The following is a 23084-nucleotide window of genomic DNA, read 5'->3' as shown; positions in this document are numbered from 1 at the left end:
ACAAAAGACCAAACTGGGGGAAGCTCCCCTTACTGTTTATCGTAAAAGATTAGAAGATAAGGTCATCTAGTCCAACCCCCTGCTCAAAGCAGAACCAACTGCAACTAAATCATCCCAGCCAGGGCTTTCTCAAGCCGGATCTTAAAAATCTCTAAGGATGGAGATTCCACCACCTCCCTAGGGAACCCATTCCAGTGCCTCACCACCCCCCTAGTGAAATAGTTTTTCCTAATATCCAATCTAGACCTCCCCCACTGCAATTTGAGACCATTGCTTCTTGTTCTGTCATCTGCCACCACTGAGAACAGCTGAGCTCCATCCTCTTTGGAACCCCCTTTCAGGTAGTTGAAGGCTGCTATCAAATCCCCCCTCACTCTTCTTTTCCACAGACAAAATAACCCCAGTTCCCTCAGCCTCTCCTCATAAGTCATGTGCCCCACCCCCAATCATTTTCGTTGCCCTCCACCGGACTTTCTCCAATTTGTCCACATCCTTTCCGTTGTGGGGGGCCCAAAACTGGTCGCAATACTCCAGATATGGCCTCACCAGTGCCGAATAGAGGAGAATATTCACTTCCCTCGATCTGCTGGCAATGCTCCCCCACAGCGAGAAAGGATTTCTAAAGAGGTACAGTTGAATGATTGGAAAGATATTACAACACAAAAGAATTAGGAGAGCGATTTTGTTACATACCGTGCATTTCCATCATATCCTGCGAAGATCCACAGTTTTTCACTATACACTGTTGCACCATGAGCTGACCTTGCAACTGGCAATCTGCAATAAAAGATTATACTTAGCATCTAGCCTGCACAACATGTGGTATTACAGAATCTGGTTAGTACATAGCTGCGTTGCAGACCAACTACTACCCTCATAAAATAGATGAATACCCCCCAAGGACTTCCTGAAAGGTGAATTTCAGAATACAGCGAACAGTTACAGCAGAACCTCAGAATTATGAATGCCTTCAGAATGTAGGATGTTCATAACTCTGAACACAATGTTAAGATTCTTGTTTCAAAAGTTTACAACTGAACATTGACTTAATATAGCTGTGAAACTTTACTATGCAGAAAATGCTGCTTTTAACTACCATAATTTAAGTGAAACAAACACAGAAACAGTTTCCTTACCTTCTCAATTCTTTTTTTTTTAAACTCCCCCCCCCCTTTTTTTTTTTTAAGAAGTTTATGTTTAAACAATACTGTATTGTATTTGCTTTTTTTGGTTTTGGTTAGTTGCTTTTGTTTGTTTGTTTTGTCTTTGCTGCTGCCTGATTGAATACTTCCAGTTCCAAAGGAGGTGCGTGGTTGACCAGTCAGTTTGTAACTCTGGTGATTTTTTTCAGAGTAACAGCCGCGTTAGTCTGTATTCGCAAAAAGAAAAGGAGGACTTGTGGCACCTTAGAGACTAACCAATTTATTTGAGCATGAGCTTTCATGAGCTACAGCTTACTTCATAGGATTTTATGGTGATTTTAACTTCATGGTGATTTTAACTCTGAGGTTGTAGTGTAATTTCTTTTAATAGCATCAGATTTTCCCAGAGCACATTTGGGTGACAGATGGTTATATAAACATCTGTACTGCAACAGGGCATGCAAAAAAAAAATTCATTTCCACATTCCAGATTCTGGAGTATTTTATAGACTGACTTATTTATAAAGGTGTGCTAGTGACTTTGTAGTTAAGATTGAGTAGCACTTTCGGTTTCAGAGCCAATTTTTCAAACTGCTGTAAAACCCATGTCCATAATCAGATTGTCTAGAAAATTGCTGTGTCTCATTGAGACCCAGGGTAGGCGTGGTGATGCAAATTTCAGGACATTTTGTCAAGGAGTTCCTGAGATCAAGCATGGCCACGAAGAGTTCTCCAACTGTTCATGAAAGACAATCATTGCTACAGATTCAATGCTCAGAAGAATTGAAAGAACACTCTACAAAGCACAGGCAGACAACAGAATGGCAGGCTGATTTTCTGGAGCTAAGACATGAGACATCACTCGAGATTGGATAAACTTCTGAAGTTGATGATAGTTCATATTGTCATTATTGACACTATGTTGCAGGATAGTTCAAGAGCAGATAATAGATGAGTTCAGAGAACTTGGAAGCGTGCTGAACTAGTATGTCCTGCACCACCAGTGAAGGAAGACAGAAGGCAGAAGATTCTGGAAGTGAACTGCTCGCTAGTTGAGGGGTGGAGAATTATGGTTTGTAGAACAATAGTCACCTTATTTTGGGAGAGGGGGCTGTGACATTGCACTCCATATGATTTTATGAAAATATGCTAATGTGTGTGAATATTGAATATAATGTAATTGGATTATGCTTCATGCACAAGGTCTCTTGTAAGGTATCATTACAAAGCTTATAATCTACTGACTGTGGTCCATCCTATTTGTATAAATGTATCATTCTTGTATCTGAAACTAAAAATATGAAATATAACGGTGAGGTCCTATTGTAATTATGCAAAGTGTGGTCCACTAATGGTGGTTTGGAATCTTGATGGCTCCCATCAGCCAGGACAATTGATTGTAAATGGCTCTGTTTACTTGCAAGCCTTCCTGTGAATCAGGCCAGGAAGAATGAAGACTTAGCGGTCTCACAGGACGTGTGACCATGTCACCTGGTACTGGAATCCATCTTAAACCTGGTGCTTTTCCATTTAGAAGGAGAGGTGGGGACCCCGAGAAACAAAAGATACCAGCCTTGTGCCAAAGCTATATAAGGGAGTGAAACAGAACAAAGGAGGCTGCAGTCATGGGAAATCCCCTAGCTACCACCTGAGCTGGAACAAGGACTGTACCAGGGGAAAGGATTGGGACCAGACTAGAAAGGAGTCTAGTCTGTGAAAGAAGCTTACTGGAACATCTGAGGATGAGATTTATCGGTAATCAGTTTCTTAATGTATTAGTCTTAGACTTGCGTGTTTTTATTTTAATTTGTTTGGTAACTTACTTTGTTCTGTCTGTTATTACTTGGAACCACTTAAACCCTTCTTGTTATACCTAATAAAATCACCTTTTGTTTATTAATTAACCCAGAGTAAGCAATTAATACCTGGGGGAGCAAACAGCTGTGCATCTCTCTCTATCAGTGTTATAGAGGACGGACAATTTATGAGTTTACCCTGTATTAGCTTTATACAGAGTAAAACAGATTTATTTGGGATTTGGATCCCATTGGGAGCCGGGTGTCAGAGACAAAAGCACTTCTTGAGCTGTTTTCAGTTAAGCCTGCAGCTTTGGGGACGTGGTTCAGACCTGGGTCTGTGTTTGCAGCATGCTGGCATGTCTGGCTCAACAAGGCAGGGTTCTGAAGTCCTAAGGTGGCAGGGAAAACAGGCTCAGAGGTAGTCTCAGCTCATCAGGTGATAGTCCCAAGGGGGTCTCTGTGACCAAATCTGTCACAAGGGCCAAATTGTTTGGATGGCCTCCACCTCAGGAGAGGAGAAATCAATCTCTTTGCGCATAGGCTGGCTAAAGTAGGCAGGAGGGCATTAAACAAAAGGGGATGGTAAAAAGAGGGGAGATATGACCAATCATCTAGCACAAAATCAATATGTTGAGAACAAAATGAATCAAGGAACCAAGGGGCATGAAGAGAAGAAATTATTTAGTTGCCTATAAACCAATGCTAGGAACCTGGGTAACAAACAAGAGGAACTGGAATTGCTCATTTATGAGCATAAATTCAATCTAGTTGGTATTACTGAAAACTGCTGGGATGTTAAATTCAGTGGTTATAACTAGACTTGGAAGGATTAAGTCTTGTGGCAGAGCTCTGACCTTGTCTCTGTGGGTCCCACACTTCCTGGCGGACTACGCTAGCCTCAGAGGCTCACTGTGACCCTCTACGTAGCCCTTTTCCCTCTAGAGGCAAGGGTCACAGCCTACTGAGCCATTTTCATCATAAGCCAGCAAGGAGATTGGTGAGAGAACCCCCACAGTCTCTGTTGTCCCTACGGGCTTATTCCAGAACAGTTTAGCCTCCTGTCCTGACAGGGGCCTGTCTTCCCCTCCCAGGAGGTGTTTCTGTAGTAGCAAGTTGCGGGGAACCCGGGCCCGCCCTCTACTCGGGTTCCGGCCCAGGGACCCTAATGGCAGCAGCTGTTGGCAGCTGACCTTTCACTGCCAGAGTTGTTACATTTCCCTGGGCCACTTCCCCACAGTTCTCCCGCTTCTGTCTCTCAACACCTTCTTCACCCTTACCTTAGGGCTCCCTCTCCAGTAGCTTGAGGGTATCTTCATTACCCAGCCCTTCAGCCACACTTCCGCTCCCCATTTCCCCTCGGCCTGACTGGAATGAGCCCTTTTATAGTATCAGAGGGGCCTTAATTAGAATCAGGTGTTCACATTAGCTTAACAGCCTCACCTGACTCTTTGCAGGCTAATTGGAGTCATGTGCCCACCCTAGCCTGGTCAGTCAGGGAACAGAAAACTGCTTATCCAGTAGCCAGTACATCTTCCTTCTACTACTCTGCTGTACCCAGCTGGCCTGGGTCTATCACAGTCTGTACTGGTAAATGTCAGTAATGGTCAATTTCACAGTACAAACACAACCCCACAAAAATATTTCCATCAATAATAATTCAAATTTACATATCGGCAAAGTAGGAAAAAATGTTGCTTGAGAATTTATTAGAGTTTGAGTGAAGAATATTTACTTTGTATATTTTGGCATGTGATGTTGACAATATATATTAATATATATTAATGAAAATGGAAAAAAATGGAAATGGGAAAGTTATAAAACTTTTTAAAGGTTTAACTTTTTTAATTGCAGCATCTACTATCATTAAATAATTATTTTCTGACCCCTCCTATGGGGGCTACTCCTCCCATAATTTCCCAAAACTGTGAAAAGAAATTGATTAAAAAAATACTCTAAACCCATAATTTCGCACAACTGTGAACATTGCTGGAGAGCAAGCTGCACCTTACTGCAGGAGCCACGGACATCTTCAAGGAACTCCCGCAGCTCTTCTTGCAGCATATGGGGAGCTGGGGTCACTGGCCCCCAGCTATCCTCTGGAGGAGTCTCTGACACAGCCCCATAGCCCCTGAGACGGGCAGACAAGGGGCAGACCCCCGACATGGCACTAGATGGCCGGCGCCACGCGGCCCACCTCAAACTCCAGCTCAATTGGGGGCAGCGGAGGGAAGATAGCAGCCCAGACTGAGTCAGGACAGAGAAATACAGAGGCCACCCCCTGGGGGCTATCCTCTGGGAACGAGGAGGTGACAGCCCCAGGGGCGGAAATGGCATCACGGGAGGCGAAGGGGATACGGACAAGGTTGGCATCAGGGGCAGGACAGGGATCAAAAGTAGGGGCAGGGCAGGGGTCAGGAGTAGGAGCAGGGAGAGGGTCAGAGGCAGGATCCTGGGCCCCAGTAGCCGGGCCACTGGGAGGCAGCCCCTCTCAGTCGGGCTCAGGAATCTTGGAAGGGGTGGGAAGGGGACCCCCAGTGATGCCGGGCTCTGACTCTGTAGATGGTGTGGAAGCCACAGCATCAGAAGGTGGACGGTCTGCTGTGGGGTCCCTGCTCGGGAAGGAGGTCGGTTGCCCCACACCTACAAGGGATAGCCCATGGGACCCAGCCACGTGGCACTGGCCATCGCCTCAGTAGACTCGGCGGCCTTCAGCAGTGTGCCACCTGTGACCGGACAGATGGAGGACCCCAGAGGACCCTCGGGGGCAGCAGCAGAAGCAGCGATCAAGGGGAGGGAGCATGGGGAAAGGGGGACTGGGGTGAGGTTGCTTAGGTTGAGGCCCGCTGGCAGAGGGTCGTCCTCCTGCTGGGTGACCGGGGTCAGACCCAGGGCCTCGCTTGCCTCGTAAATGGAGGGGAGATCGCCTTCCACCACCCGGGGTTCTCCCTGCCAGCACCCGAAGTGGCGGTCGCCTCGGGGCTCACACGGGCTTCAGATGGTAACGGGGTAGGAGGGACTCCATCGGGGGCCTCAGAGGGGAGGGACTCTGGTGGAGGGGCAATATGACCCTGCGGTGCTGCCCTGTTTTCCCCAGCCGGCACCGATGGATGGAACGCATCCATGGGCAAGGCGGAAGGCTCCGAGTCAGTGCCCCCCTTCCTGGTCTTCCGGGGGGCCTCCGCATCTGATGGAAGGAGCGGAGCTCGAGCCTTCCACTTGCCCCGCTTCCCCTGTACTAGGGCCCAGCCCTCCATGGCATCATCTGGGAGCTGGCTAGCAGAGATCAGGTCGGGGAGCAGGGGCGATGGCTCAGGGACTCGGGGAGGTAATGGTGGGGCAACGCAAGTGAGGGAAGATTTCCCTTGGGGCGGGTCCTCTCCCATGCCTGGTGGTATCCCTGCCGCACCCTCCTCCACAAGCCCCGCCAGATTACATGTGGCAGAGGCAGGGCTCCCGCTCATCTGGGCATAGTAGGGGAGGTGCCCCTTGGGCCCAACCGGGAGCAGTGATGGGCTGGGAAGGAGGAGGGGTGGCTTCGGGCATGGGGCAGCCAGGGGCACTGGCGATGACAGGGCCAGCGCCCTGCCAGGCCTCAGGGGTCGTGGATGCTCCTTCTTGCCAGGCCAGGAAGCAGTCCCTCCGGACATGCCCCATCGCCCGGCAGAGGTAGCACTAGCCCTCCCCTGTTGAATAATGCACCCAGTAACAGGCCCCCTGGTATGGGACCAGGAATGAGCCCTCGAGCGCCTCTCCGTCACACGCCGCTGGCGGCAGTTGAAGCTGCACCTGCCAGCGGAACAAGAGTACGTGACAGAGGGCGGAGTCTTTGCAGCCCAACGGGAGAGGGCTGACAACGGAAATGGGCTTCCCCAGGGTAGAGAGAGCGGGTAATAGGGCGGCATTGGGAAGGAAGGGAGAGACGGAGGTCAGGACCAGACAGATGCCCAGGTCCTCTAGTGGCTCTAGGGGGATGAACACGCCCCCCACCGCCAGGCCCTTCTCCACCGCCTCCTGGGTGGTGGCCTCTGCTGCTAAGAAGACGACGACCTTTCCATACATTTTGGAAGCCGCCACAATGGCCGTGGGACGTCCAGAGGTAGGAGCTGAGGTAGATGGTAAACAGCTAGTGGGGGTGATGGAGGGGGCAGTGGTGGTGGTGGGGGGGACACACAGATGAATCAGGAGAAGCTCCACGCCACACCCCCCTGTGTCCCCACAAACACAGTCAAGACTCCCCCATCACAAGAGCACAGTTCAAAAGTTACTCAGCCCTGGTCTACACTAGGAGTTAAGGTCGAATTTAGCAGCGTTAAATCAATGTAAACCTGCACCCGTCCACACAATGAAGCCCTTTTTTTCCAATTAAAGGGCTCTTAAAATCGATTTCCTTACTCCACCCCCGACAAGGGGATTAGCGCTGAAATGGGCCTTGCTGCGTCAAATTTGGGGTACCGTGGACGCAATTAGATGGTATTGGCCTCCGGGAGCTATCCCAGAGTGCTCTACTGTGACCGCTCTGGACAGCACTCTCAACTCAGATGCACTGGCCAGGTAGACAGGAAAAAGGCCCGCAAACTTTTGAATTTCTATTTCCTGTTTGCATGGTCACCTGCAGCTTGCCATGCTGGCCAGAGCTCATCAGCAGAGGTGACCATGCAGAGCTCATCAGCAGAGGCGACCATGATTGAGTCCCAGAATCGCAAAAGAGCTCCAGTATGGACCGAATGGGAGGTACGGGATCCGATCGCTGTATGGGGAGAGGAATCCGTGCGATCAGAACTCCGTTCCAGTTTTCAAAATGCCAAAACATTTGTCAAAATCTCCCAGGGCATGAAGGACAGAGGCCATAAAAGGGACCCGAAGCAGTGCCGCGTGAAACTTAAGGAGCTGAGGCAAGCCTACCAGAAAACCAGAGAGGCAAACGGCCGCTCCAGGTCAGAGCCCCGAACATGCCGCTTCTATGATGAGCTGCATGCCATTTTAGGGGTTCAGCCATCGCTACCCCAGCCATGTTGTTTGACTCCTTCAATAGAGATGGAGGCAACACAGAAGCAAGTTTTGGAGACAAGGAAGATGATGATGATTAAGTTGGTGATCATGCAGAGCTCATCAGCAGAGGTGACCATGATAGAGTCCCAGAATCGCACCCCGCCATAAACTCTCCCCCTTACTCTCACAGATATTGGAGCGCACCGCAAGCGGTAATAACAGTGGGAATATTGATTTTGCTGAGGTCTAACCGAGTCAGTAAACTGCGCCAGCGCGTTTTTAAACATCCATTCTACCACCATTCTGCACTTGCTCAGACTATAGTTGAACGGCTCCTGACTACTGTCCAGGCTGCCTGTGTACGGCTTCATGAGCCATGGCATTAAGGGGTAGGCTGGATCCCCAAGGATACATATAGGCATTTCAACATCCCCAACAGTTATTTTCTGGTCTGGGAAGAAAGTCCCTTCCTGCAGCTTTTGAAACAGACCAGAGTTCCTGAAGATGCGACCATCATGTACCTTTCCCGCCATCCCACGTTGATGTTGGTGAAACGTCCCTTGTGATCCACCAGCGCTTGCAGCACCATTGAAAAGTACCCCTTGCGATTTATGTACTCGTCGGCTTGGTGCTCCGGTGCCAAGATAGGGATATGGGTTCCGTCTATGGCCCCACCACAGTTAGGGAATCCCATTGCAGCAAAGCCATCCACTATGACCTGCACATTTCCCAGGGTCACTACCCTTGATATCAGCAGATCTTTGATTGTGTTGGCTACTTGCATCACAGCAGCCCCAACAGTAGATTTGCCCACTCCAAACTGATTATCGACTGACTGGTAGCTTTCTGGCATTGCAAGCTTCCACAGGGCTATTGCCACTTGCTTCTCAACTGTAAGGGCTGCTCTCATCTTGGTATTCATGTGCTTCAGGGCAGGGGAAAGCAAGTCACAAAGTTCCATGAAAGTGCCCTTACGCATGCGAAAGTTTCACAGCCACGGGGAATCGTCCCAGACCTGCAACACCATGCGCTCCCACCAGTCTGTGCTTGTTTCCTGGGCCCAGAATCGACGTTCCACGGCATGAACCTGCCCCATTAGCACCATGACGCCTGCACTGCCAGGGCCCATGCTTTGAGAGAAGTCTGTGTCCGTGTCCTCATCACTCTCATCACCGCGCTGACGTCGCCTACTCACTAGGTTTCGCTTTGCCAGGTTTCTGGTGCTGCATATACTGCTGGATAATGCGTGTGGTGTTTAATGTGCTCCTAATTGCCAAAGTGGTCTCAGCGGCCTCCATGCTTGCTGTGGTGTGGTGTCTGCACAGAAAAAAGGCGCGGAACAATTGTCTGCTGTTGCTCTGATGGAGGGAGGGGCGACTGATGACTTGGGTTACAGGGTTGGCTTACGGGGAATTAAAATCAACAAAGGGGGTGGCGCTACATCACGGAGAAACAAAAACAACCGTCACACAGAATGGCCCCCTCAAGGACTGAACTCAAATTTAGCAGGCCAATGCTCAACCCACTAAGCTATCCCTCCTTCTCGTATTTCAGGCAGGACTTCAGGGAGGGAGGGGGGAGCAAATAAATACAAAACAAATCTGGTCTATTTCTTGTTTGATCCACTCCATTTATCTTTTACATCTTTGGCTGGCAGCAGACAATGCAGAAGGACTGCAAGCCATTCCACATCTCTTGGCTGCTCGGCAGAAGATGGTACAATAGGACTGCTAGCCATCCATATTTCCTGCCTGCTCACCATAAGATGGTACAATAGGACTGCCTGCAGGACTAAAGAGAATGACCTTTTCGAGTCACTCCTAATTTAGTCCCTGCACCCATGTCTGCCCAGGCGCTCCTGACCGACGCGGCCAGGAGCACCTCAGACATGACGATGATGGCTACCAGTCCTATTGTACCATCTGCTTCCACAAGGCAATGGGTTGCTGCTGCTGTGTAGCAATGCAATACCGCGTCTGCCAACACCCACAAGACATATGGTGACGGTGAGCTGAGTGGGCTCCATGCTTGCCGTGGTATGGCGTCTGCACGGGTAACTCAAGAAAAAAGGCGCGAAACGGTTGTCTGCTGTTACTTTCACAGAGGGAGGGAGGGAAGAAGGGCCTGATGACATGTACCCAGAACCACCCGTGACCATGTTTTTTGCCCCATCAGGCATTCGGATCTCAACCCAGAATTCCAATGGGCAGCGGAGACTGCGGGAACTGTGGGATAGCTATCCACAGTGCAACACTCCGGAAGTCGACGCTAGCCTCGGTACTGTGGAAGCACTCTGCCAAGTTAATGCACTTAATGCACTTAGAGCATTTTGTGTGGGGACACACACAATCGACTATATAAAAACGATTTCTAAAAACTGACTTCTATAAATTCGACCTAACTTTGTAGTGTAGACATACCCTCAGGCTCTGAGAGCCCCCTCCAAAGTGGTCCACAGAGTCCCTGTGCGCTCCCTCAGCAGCAGATGGTCCTCTTCTTCTCCTCCTTGGGGTTCCAGCAGCAACCACACCAGCAGCTCCAGCAGACAGTCTGGTGGTCCAGACAGGCAGAAAGGACCCCTCTCAGGTGATGGTGGTGTCCACAGCAGCAACGTCTGGGGCTGGGGTTCCTCACTCCCCACCTCTGGGGAGTGGACCAGCAGGCCCTCCCCCCAAGGGGCTGTAGTTGGAGCAGTAGCAGCACCCAAGGGTGGGGGGGTCCAGCAGCCAGCCAGCAACCAGGTAGCAGAGAAGGGAGGGGGGTGTCTGGCCCAGTCAGGGGAGCAGCTGGAGCAGCAGCACGGAGAGCCCAGGGCCTAGCAGGAGCAGCAACCCTCTCCCTCCTTCTCCCTCCAGGCCAGAGGGCTACAGGAGAGTGACTGAAGGGAGAGATCTTGATCCCCGATTAACCAGGTCCCTTTTCCCTGGGGAAGGGGAAAGTTCCAGAACAATCAGGAACTTTCTGGAAACAATTAAGGCAGACAGGCTGATTAGAACACCTGCAGCCAATCAAGAAGCTCCTAGAATCAATTAAGATAGGCAGGCTAATTAGAGCACCTGGGTTTTAAAAAGGAGCTCACTTCAGTTTGTGGTGTGCATGCAAGTAGCTGGGAGTAAGAGGCGCAAAAAGCTGAGAGTGAGAAGGCATACTACTGGAAGACTGAGAAGTACAAGCATTATTAGATATCAGGAGGAAGGTCCTGTGATGAGAATAAAGAAGGTGTTTGGAGGAGGCTATGAGGAAGTAATCCAGGGAGTTGCAGCTGTCACGCAGCTGTTACAGGAGCCACTGTAGACAGCTGCAATCCACAGGGCCCTGGGCTAGAACCTGGGCAGAGGGTGGGTTTGGGTTCCTCCATCCCCCCAACTCCCTATATATATATATATATATGTGTGTGTGTGTGTGTGTGCGCGCGTGTGTGTGTGATATGCGCCAGCAATGCCCCTCTGCCATGTACATTGACCAAACTGGACAGTCTCTACACAAAAGAATAAATGGATACAAATCAGACGTCAAGAATTATAACATTCAAAAACCAGTTGGAGAACACTTCAACTTCCCTGGACACTCAATTACAGACCTAAAAGTCGCAATTATTCAACAAAAAAATTTCAAAAACAGACTCCAACGAGAAACAGCAGAACTGGAATTAATCCGCAAACTGGACACCATTAAATTAGGCTTGAATAAAGATGGAGTGGATGAGTCATTACACTAACTAAAAACTATTTCCCCATGCTAACTTTCCCCTTACTGTAACTCACACCTTCTTGTCAACTGATTGAAATGGACCATCCTAATTATCACTACAAAAGATTTTTTTCTCCTGCTGATAATAGCCCACCTTAATCGACTGGTCTCGTTAGAGCTGGTATGGCAACCCCCATTTTTTCATGTTCTCTGTGTGTGTATATATCTATCTTCCTACTGTATTTTCAACTACATGCATCTGATTAAGTGGGCTTTAGCCCACGAAAGCTTATGCTCAAATAAATGTTAGTCTCTAAAGTGTCACAAGTACTCCTCTTTCTAACTGTGGTATGTAATTATCATTGAAATCAGCTTCTGTACAAGCTGACTGGAGCAAAGTTTATGTGATGCCAACTTTTTAAAAAGGGTTCAGCTGCAATCCTAGTAATTATAGGCTGGTAAGCCTAACTGCAATACCAAGCAATCTGGTTGAAACTATAGTAACAAATAGAATGAGCAGGCACACAGAAGCACACAATATGTTGGGAAGAGTCAACACAGCTTTTAAAAAGGGAAATTATGCCTCAATAATCTATACAATTTTTTGAGGGTATTAACAAGCACATGGACAAGGGTGATCTAGTTGATAAAGTGTACTTGGCCTTTCACAAAACCACTGACACGGTCCCACACCAAAGGCTCTGAAGCAAACTAAACAATCATGGGAGAAGAGAGAAAGTCCTCTCATGGATCAGAAACTGGTTCAAAGATAGGAAACTACAGTAGAAATAAACAGCCAGTTTTCACAGCGATAATGGGGTCCCCCAAGGATCTGTACTGAGACCAGTGCTGTTCAACATGTCCAAAAATGATCTGGAAAAGGGAGTAAACAGTGAGGTGGCAAATGTTTGTAGATTATTCAAAATTACTCAGGATAGTTAAGTCCAAAGTAGACTGTAAAGAGTTACAAAGGGATCACAAGAATTGGACGACCAGGCAACAGAACAGCAGATGAAACTTAATGTTAATAAGTGTAAAGTAATGCACACTGAAAAAAATAATACCAAACATACATACAAAATGGAGTCTAAATTAGCTGCCACCAATCAAGAAAGTGCTCTTGGAGTCACTGTGGATAGTTCTCTGAAAACTAGGGCTGTCAGTTAATCGCAGTTAACTCAAGCGATTAACGCAAAACAAATTAACTAGATTTTAAAAAATAGTTGTGATTAATCACTGTTTTAATCGCACTGTTAAACAATAATAGGCTACCAATTTAAATTTATTATAGATATTTTTGGATGTTGACCATGTGCTTGACGACACCCTCAAATAATTAATTGTATAGATTAGTGAGGAATGATTTCCTTTTACAAAAGAAATAGTATTTTTCAATTCACTTTCAGACAAGTACTGTAATGCAATTTCTTTGTTGTAAAAGTGCAACCTACAAATGTATAATTTTATTTTTCACAGAACTGCACTCAAAAACAAAACAATGTAAAACTTTAGAGCCTACAAGTCCACTCCGTACTATTTCTTGTTCAGCCAATCACTAAGACAAACAAGTTTACATTTTTACGGGAAATAATGCTGCCAGCTTCTTATTTACAACTGTGACACACTCTATATGATTTTATAAAAATATGCTAATGAGTGTGAATATAATGTAACTGGAATATGCTTCATGCAAAAAGTCTCTTGTAAGGTATCATTACAAAGCTTATAATCTACTGAGTGTGGTCATCCTATTTGTATAAATGTATGACTCTTGTAACTGAAACTAGAACTATAAAATATAACTCTGAGGGCGTGTTGTAATTATGCAAAGTGTGGGCCATTAATGGTGGTTTGGAATCTTGATGGCTCCCATTAACCAGGACAATTGTCTGTAGATCGCTCTGTTTCACTTGTAAGTCTTCTTGTATACCTGTGTGCTGGCAAGTGGATAATGAAGTCTTACAGTGGCATGTGATCATGTCACCTGAACTGGAATCCATCCTTAACCTGGTGCTTTCCATTGAGAAGGAGGGGGTGGGAACCCAGAGAGGGACAAAGGATTCCTGCATTATGCAAAAGATATATAAGTGGGTGGAACAGAACAAAGTGAGGCGACCATCATGAGAAATCCCCTAGCTACCACCTGAGCTGGAACAAGGGCTGTACCAGGGGAAAGGATTGTGCCCAGACTAAGAAGGTGTCCAGTCTGTGAAAGAAACTTATTAATACATCTCTGAGGGTGAGATTTTATCTGTATTCAGTTTTATTACTGTACTAGACTTAGACGTGTGTGTTTTATTTTATTTTGCTTAGTAATTCACTTTGTTCTGTCTGTTACTACTTGGAACCACTTAATCCTGCTTTCTGTATTTAGTAAAATCACTTTTTACTTATTAATTAACCCAGAGTATGTATTAATACCTGGAGGGGGGAAGGGGGGAAGCAGCTGTGCATATCTCTCTGTCAGTGTTATAGAGGACAAACAATTTATGAGTTTTTACCCTGTATAAAGCTTATATAGGGTAAAGGATTTATTTAGGGTTTGGACCCCATTAGGAGTTGGGCATCTGAGTGTTAAAGACAGGAACACTTCTGTAAACAGCTTTCAGTTAAGCCTACAGCTGTTAGGGGATGTGGTTCAGACCTGGGTCTGGGTTTGCAGCAGGCTAGCGGGTCTCGCTCAAACCAGGCAGGGCACTGAAGTCCTAACCTGACAGGGCAGGAAAGCAGGAGCAGAAGTAGTCTTGGCACATCAGTTGGCAGCCTCCAAGGGGGTTTCTGTGATCCAACCCGTCACAACGTCACCTGAAAGTGAGAACAGGCATTCGCAAGGCACTGTTGTAGCTGGCGTTGCAAAGGTATTCACGTGCCACATATACTAAACATTCATATGCCCTTTCATGCTTCAACTTGTAGATTTTTTAACATCTTTTTTACAGTGCAAATATTTGTAATAAAAAATAATAATATAAAGTGAGCATTGTACACTCTCTATTCTGTGTTATTGATGCAGATACCTAGGTAGTCCAGGAGTGCATAGAGGGTCCGGATTGTGCGGAGAAGACTGGTCGGAGAGGGTGCAACGAGAAGCCAATAATTGAGGTAAGGAAAGAGGGAGCGCCCGAGTCAACACATAAGAATCATAGAATATCAGGGTTGGAAGAGACCCTGCTCAAAGTAGGACCAATCCACAACTAAATCATCCCAGCCAGGGCTTTGTCAAGCCTGACCTTAAAAACCTCAAAGGAATGAGATTCCACCATCCCCCTAGGTAAGGCATTCCAGTGCTTCACCACCCTCCTAGGGAAAAAGTTTTTCCTAATATCCAATCTAAATCTCTCCCACTGCAACTTGAGACCATTACTCCTTGTTCTGTCTTCTGCTACCACTGAGAACAGCCTAGATCCATCCTTTTTCGAACCCCCTTTCAGGTAGTTGAAAGCAGCTATCAAATCCCCACTCATTCTTCTCTTCTGCAGACTAAATAATCCCAGTTCCCTCAACCTCTCCTCATAAATCATATGCTCCAGCTCCCTAATCATTGTTGTTGCCCTCTGCTGGACGCTTTCCAATTTTTTCACATCCTTCTTGTAGTGTGGGGCCCAAAATTGGACACACTACTCCAGATGAGGCCTTACCAATGTTGAATAAAGGGGAACGATCACATCCCTCGATCTGCTGGCAATGCCCCTACTTATACATCCCAAAATGCCATTGGCCTTCTTCGCAACAAGGGCACACTGTTGACTCATATCCAGCTTCCCGTCCACTGTAACCCCTAGGTCCTTTTCTGCGGAACTGCTGCCGAGCCATTCGCTCCCTAGTCTGTAGCAGTGCATGGGATTCTTCTGTCCTAAGTGCAGAACTCTGCACTTGCCCTTGTTGAACCTCATCAGATTTCTTTTGGCCTAATCCTCTAATTTGTCTAGGGCCCTCTGTATCCTATCCCTACCCTCCAGCATATCTACCTCTCCTCCCAATTTACTGTCATCTGCAATCTTGGTGAGGATGCAATCCATGTCATCCTCCGGATCATTAACGAAGATACTGAACAAAACCAGCCCCACGACCGACCCTTGGGGCACTCTGCTTGATACCGGCTGCCAACTAGACATGGAGCCATTGATCACTGCCCGTTGAGCCCAACAATCTAGCCAGCTTTCTATCCACCTTATAGTCCATTCATGCAGCCCATACATCTTTAACTTCCTAGCAAGAATACTGTGGGAGACCGTATCAAAAGCTTTGCTAAAGTAAAGGAATAACATGTCCACTGCTTTCCCATCATCCACAGAGCCAGTTATCTCATTATAAAAGGCAACTAGATTAGTCAGGCATGACTTGCCCATAGTGAATCAATGCTGACTGTTCCTGATCACTTTCCTCTCCTCTAAGTGCTTCAGAACCTATTCCTTGAGGACCTGCGCCATGATTTTTCCAGGGACTGAGGTGAGGCTGACTGCCCTGTAGTTCCCAGGATACTCCTTCTTCCCTTTTTTAAAGATGGCCACAACATTAGCCTTTTTCCAGTCATCCGGGACCTCCCCCGATCGCCATGAGTTTTCAAAGATAATGGACAATGGCTCTGCAATCACATCCGCCAACTCCTTTAGCACTCTCAGATGCAGCACATCCGGCCCCATGGACTTATACTCGTCCAGTTTTTCTAAATAGTCCCAAACCACTTCTTTCTCCACAGAGGGCTGGTCACCTCCTCCCCATGCTGTGCTGCCCAGTGCAGTAGTCTGGGAGCTGACCTTTGTTAGGATATAGATATTCAGGCCTGTCTGTAAAGGCCTATACTCTAAGAATTTAGGTGTATTCTTATCACTTGGCTAGTGATAGAGGTATAAAAGAAAGAATCAAAACCACTGTCTGCCAGTGTAAGGGCCTTCTCTTACTGTGACAGTTTGTGGCCCTGTGCTTAGGCTCAGGCCTTTGGCTAAGCAGCAGAGGCAGCCATAAGCTGGGAAGCGACCGGTCACATCCTCACATTCCAAACTAGTCACATTGAAATAAGGTGCTATTGGGCTGTTAGGCACTATCAGGACAGGATTGTATTCCTATCACCTCCAGAGAAAGGGAAGTGCCTAGAAAATGTAAAAGGAAACTTAGTTTGATAGCATCCTGTCTGGCAAGAACTCACTTATCAATAGCTGGGATGTGGAATCCTCACTTCTGTATTGTTTTGTCATTATAGTTCCCACTTTGCTGTTGTTTGTCTGTATAATCTCTGTCTGGTTCTGTGATTGTTCCTGTCTGCTGCATAATTAATTTTGCTGGGTGTAAACTAATTGAGGTGGTGGGATATAATTGGTTACATAATCATGTTACAATATGTTAGGATTGGTTAGTTAAATTTCAGGAAAATGATTGGTTAAGGTATAGCTAAGCAGAACTCAAGTTTTACTATATAATCTGTAGTCAATGAGGAAGTGACGGGGGTGGGGGTGGGGGTGGGCATGTGGGTGTGTGAGATGGGAACAGGGAATGGGAGTAAGGAAATTGGAATCATGTTTTGCTAAAGGGGGAAATGGGAACAGGGAATGGGAGTAAGGAAGTTGGAATCATGCTTGGCTAAGGGCAGGAATCGGAACAGGGACACAGGTGTAAGGCTCTGTGGTGTCAGAGCTGGGAAGGAGGATACTAAGGAAGGAAACTGGAATCATGCTTGCTGGAAGTTCACCCCAATAAACATCAAATTGTTTGCACCTTTGGACTTCGGGTATTGTTGCTCTCTGTTCATGTGAGAAGGACCAGGGAAGTAAGTGGGTGAAGGAATAAGCCCCCTAACAACCTTGTTTGTGAAGAGAGAGGCAAAAAAAGCATTAGCTTTTTCCACATCCTCTGTCACTAGGTTGCCTCCATCATTCAGTAAGGGGCCCACACTTTCCTTGACTTTCTTCTTGTTGCTAACATACCTGAAGAAACCCTTCTTGTTACCCTTAACATCTCTTGCTAGCTGCAACTCCAGGTGTGATTTGGCCTTCCTGATTTCACTCCTGCATGCCCGAGCAATATTTTTATACTCCTCCCTGGTCATTTGTCCAAGCTTCCACTTCTTGTAAGCTTCTTTTTTGTGTTTAAAATCAGCAAGGATTTCACTGTTAAGCCAAGCTGGTCGCCTGCCATATTTACGATTCTTTCTACACAGCGGGATGGTTTGTCCCTGTAACCTCAATAAGCATTCTTTAAAATACAGCCAGCTCTCCTGGACTCCTTTCCCCCTCATGTTATTCTCCCAGGGGATCCTGCCCATCAGTTCCCTGAGGGAGTCAAAGTCTGCTTTTCTGAAGTCCAGGGTCCGTATTCTGCTGCTCTCCGTTCTTCCTTTTGTGTCAGGATCCTGAACTCAACCATCTCATGGTCACTGTCTCCCAGGTTCCCATCCAGTTTTGCTTCCCATACTAATTCTTCCTGGTTTGTGAGCAGCAGGTCAAGAAGAGCTCTGCCCCTAGTTGGTTCCTCCAGCACTTGCACCAGGAAATTGTCTCCTACATTTTCCAAAAACTTCCTGGATTGTCTGTGCACAGCTGTATTGCTCTCCCAGCAAGATATCAGGGTGACTGAAGTCTCGCATGAGAACAAGGGCCTGCGATCTAGTAACTTCCTTGAGTTACCGGAAGAAAGCCTCGTCCACCTCATCCCCCTGGTCTGGTGGTCTTTAGTAGACTCCCACCACGACATCACCCTTGGTGCTCACATTTCTAAACTTAATCCAGAGACTCTCAGGTTTTTCTGCAGGTTCATACCGGAGCTCTGAGCAGTCATACTGCTTGCTTACATACATTGCAACTCCCCCACCTTTTCTGCCCTGCCTGTCCTTCCTGAACAGTTTATATGACATGTACTCCAGTAATGTGAGTTATCCCACCAAGTCTCTGTTATTCCAATCACATCATAATTCCTTGACTGTGCCAGGACTTCCAGTTCTCCCTGCTTGTTTCCCAGGATTCTTGCATTTGTGTTTAGGCACTTAAGATAACTTGCCAATCGTCCCTCTTTCTCAGTATGAGGCAGGAGCCCTCTCCCCTCTCGCACTCTCCTGATCATGCTTCCTCCCAGTATCCAACTTCCCCACTTACCTCAGGGCTTTGGTTTCCTTCCCCCAGTGAACCTAACTTAAAGCCCTCCTCACTAGGTTAGCAAGCCTGCTTGCAAAGATGCCACAACATGTAAGCTACCACAACCGTGAAGACCTTTGTGAAGACATGGGGGGGTGGCAATCCCAAAGGGGAGGACACAAAACTGATAATAGGAGGTGCCCACCATGAAGCATAAGAACTTGTTGTGACGATGTGACTCAGCAGGGAGGGGGAAGTGTTGACCTGGGAATGTGCCCTGGGGATGGGAGAAATGAGAACCTGTCACCTGAGCCGGGAGGGGGAGGTAACACCTCTGCCCAGGAATGTGAAGACAGGCTGCAGGAGAGAGCCTGCTGGGGGGGGTTTAGTTTTCAGTTTGATGCTGGGTGGAGGTACACAGGGAACCCCAGGGCTGGGGTCTAAGCTCCCTGCTCCCGCGGAAGGACTTGACTGAGGGGTGCTGGGTGTACCCCACAAGCTCTGTTTCGGGCTGTGTTCCTGTTGTCCAATAAACCTTCTGTTTACTGGCTGGCTGAGAGTCTCAGTGAATCCCAGGAAGGGGGGTGCAGGGCCTGGACTCCCCCACACTCCGTGACACTTGTGATGCGTGGGATGGATGTTTATATGAACAAACGTCTTTCATATCAAGAACCGTGAACCAGGCGCCACAGAAAAGCCATGGAAGGATAAGGAGGAGCGTCACCATACGAAAACGGAAGTTGCACATTAATTTGTCAGGGAGAGAAGGTCCAAAATGGTGTAGAGACCACCCCCTTTCTTCGCCTTGGATGTACCACATGGCTGACGCATGCATGGGTCAACAAACACCACTATGAATCGTTCTGGTGCATATGCACACCCACATTTGGAATCCACATAGGGACCAGCAATTGAAGAAGAACGCGTAGTTACTAACTAATTTTCATGTCTTGTAATTCTATACTATCTTCACAGTATGTATGCAACTATACTCAATTGTCATTGGATCAAAAGGCATGTATTTAGCATTTAGGTGTGAATTTACTTAATAGAGAACTGTTTGGCAATCACATGGTGTTTACAAAACTGAAGCCTTCAGGCTGAAGCCTTTGATCTTCCAAGCAAGTGCCACTGGGACTTTTCACAGACTCAAGTATCTATTCTTTGTCAGAGGAAAACACATGCTGTGATGGGTTTTCTGTGAAGACACCTGGCAGCTTACTCTCTGTGCACGATAGCTATAAATATGGATTCATGGGACTAATCCAACATCTCTGATCTGCTGTACTCTAAAAGGGGAGTTTGAGCCATTGAACTGAGATCCCCAAAAACTCATTTGGGGACTCCCTGAAAAATTCATGGAAGGACTAAGAGATTTACGGAGAATTAGCAGACTTTATATCTCTGCTAATAAGTAGACTCATATAATCCAGGGAACTACAGCCTCACCTCAGTCCCTGGAAAAATCATGGAGCAGATCGTGAAGAAATCCATTTTGAAGCACTTGGAGGAGAGGAAGGTGATCAGGAACAGTCAACATGGATTCACCAAGGGCAAGTCATGCCTGAGCAACCTGATGAGAACTGGCTCTGTGGATATGGAGAAAGCGGTGGACATGATACACCTTGACTTTAGCAAAGCTTTTGATATGGTCCCACATTCTTGCCAGCAAGTTAAAGTAGTATGGATTGGATGATTGGACTATAAGGTGGATAGAAAGCTGGCTAGATTGTCGGGCTCAACAGGTAGTGATCAACAGCTAGATGTCTAGTTGGCAGCCAGAATCTAGGAGAGTGCCCCAGGGGTCGGTCCTGGAGCTGGTTTTGTTCAACATCTTCATTAATGATCTGGATTATGGGATGGATTGCACCCTCAGCAAGTTTGCGGATGACACCAAGCTGGGGGGAGAGATAGATATACTGAAGAGATGGAATAGAGTCCAGAGTGACCTAGACAAATGGGAGGATTGGGCCAAAAGAAATCTGATGAGGTTCAACAAGAACAAGTGCAGAGTCCTGCACTTGGGACGGAAGAATCCCATACACCACTACAGGCTGGGGACTGACTGGGTAAGTGGCAATTCTTAAGAAAAGGACCTGGGGATTACAGTGAACGAGAAGCTGGATATGAGTCAACAGTGTGCCCTTGTTGCCAAAAAGGCTAACGGCATATTGGCCTGCATTAGTAGGAGCGTTGCCAGCAGATCAAGGAAAGTGATTATTTCCCTCTATTCGGCACTGGTGAGGCCACATCTGGAATATTGCGTCCAGTTTTCAGCATCCCACTACAGAGAGGAGGTGGACAAATTGGTGAGAGTCCAGTGGAGGGCAACAAAAGTGATTAGGGGGCTGGGGCACATGATTTATGAGGAGAGGCTGAGGGAATTGGGATTATTTAGTCTGCAAAAAAGAAGAGTGAGGGGCGATTTGATAGCAGCCTTCAACTACCTGAAGGGGGGTTCCAAGGAGAATGGAGCTAGGCTGTTCTCAGTGGTGGCAGATGACAGAACAAGGAGCAATGGTCTCAAGTTGCCATGGGGGAGATCTTGGTTGGATATTAGGAAACACTATTTCACGGGAGCGTGGTGAAACACCGGAATGGGTTACCTAGGGAGGTGGTGGAATCTCCATCCTTAGAGGTTTTTAAGGCCCAGCTTGACAAAGTCCTAGGGTGATTTAGTTGGAGTGGTCCTGCTTTGAGCAGGGGGTTAGACTAGATGATCTTCTGAGGTCTCTTCCAATCCTAATCTTCTATGATTCTGATTCAATCGTAATATATTTTCTCGGCTTTGACCTTTTAATAACTAAATTTATTTTCTTACACAATACAGTTTAGTTACTAGAGAGTTTGGCTCCAGTGTTGTTTTGGGGGAGATCCTGAACATCCAGTGACCTTCAGTGAATGACTGGTCTTTTAGGACTGGAAAAACCTAATGTGTTGTGTTTTTAATTTTAATAACCTTACACCATAAAGTCCAGTTTGTCTGGGTAATAAAAAGGGGAAGGAAGGGAATTATCTGTATTCCAGGGTAAAACTAATATAGTGGTCCAGCAGTACTCTTTATTACTGGCTTAGTGAATCTAATGACAGACTATACCACCAGTTTGGGGATGTCTGCCCTATTTTCTGACAATCTGTCCTGAGTTTGGGTATTGTCAGCTGAGAGTCACTCCAGGCACCACGACAACCCCATCTCAAAAAAGATATAGTAGAACTGGACGAAGTACTGAGAAGTGCAACAACGATTAGGGTTACAAACTTCCATACAGAGGAAGATTAAAAGACTGGAACTGATGATTAAGGCTACATTTGGTCACAGCAGTCCTGGATTCCGTGACTTTACCAGACCCCCATAACTTCTTCGGAGGCTGCAGCTAGGGCCATGCGCCCCTGCCCTGCAGCTTGCACCAGGGGCTATTACGGGTCCATGCACCCCTGCCCCGCAGCTTCCGCAGGATTTTGCGACCAGGGCAGTGTGCCCCTCCCACATGGCTTCCGCCAGGGGCTGCAGCCAGGGCCATGCACTCCTGCCCCGCTTCCGCCAGGGGCTGCAACCATGGCCGTGCACCCCTGCACCGTGGCTTCCGCCAGGGAATGCAACCAGGGCCATGTCTCCGTTTCCCCACTCCCACCCCCCAGCTTGTAGAGTTATCTTTAGTAAAAGTCACAGACAGGTCACGGGCTCCATGAATTTGTTTATTGCTCATGACCTGTCTGTGACTTTTACTAAAAATAACCATGACAAAATCTTAGCTTATTGATGAGCTTCAAAAAGAGACAACTAAGGAGGGGATATGCCAGAGGTCTATAAAATCATGAATGGTGTGGAGAAAGTGAAAGTGTTATTTACCACTTCACATAACACAAGAACCAAGGGTCACCCAATAAATTTAACAGGTAGCAGGTTTCAAACAAATGTAAGAAGTACATCTTCAGACACCACACAGTCACCCTTTGGAACTCATTGCTAGGGGATGTTGAAAAGTATAACTGGATTTAAAGAAGAATTAGGTAAGTTTGTGGAGGATAGTTCCATATATGGCTATTAGCCAAGAATGTCAGGGAATGTAACACCTTATGTTCTGGGTCTCCCTGAACCCTCTGATTGCCAGAAACTGGGACAGGGGGATGGTTCAGTTGATAATTGTCTTGTTCTTTTCATTCTCTTCATCCCCTCTGAAGCATCTTGCTCCAGCCACTGTCAGAGACAGGATACTGGACTGATTGAATTGTTGGTTTGACTCAGTATGACCATTCTTATGACCTCAGCTATATCTGACACCCAATTCCAGGGGAAGCAATATATTAAAACTTCTCACAGGGTCCGTTCAGCTCTGAAAATTGGCCTGTGGTTGCGATGCACGTCAGAAAATGCTTTACACATGCACTATGATACTAGG

General features: G+C 47.1%; 1 protein-coding gene across 3 annotated transcripts in view; it reads right to left on the bottom strand.

Annotated features, from left to right (window-relative positions):
- Positions 1–23084, bottom strand: part of LZTR1 (leucine zipper like post translational regulator 1) — a 289726-nt gene that overhangs the window by 221137 nt on the left and 45505 nt on the right. For all 3 annotated transcript variants that reach the window (XM_084611172.1, XM_084611173.1, XM_084611171.1), the window contains exon 6: positions 694–777. In XM_084611172.1, coding sequence (XP_084467298.1) covers positions 694–777 — 84 coding nt within the window. The remainder of the gene's footprint in view (positions 1–693; positions 778–23084) is intronic.

This window comes from Lepidochelys olivacea (genome assembly GCF_965140295.1).
Source record: "Lepidochelys olivacea isolate rLepOli2 genome assembly, chromosome: 21".
Taxonomy (NCBI): Eukaryota; Metazoa; Chordata; order Testudines; family Cheloniidae; genus Lepidochelys; species Lepidochelys olivacea.
This window is presented reverse-complemented; position numbering and strand designations above follow the sequence as displayed.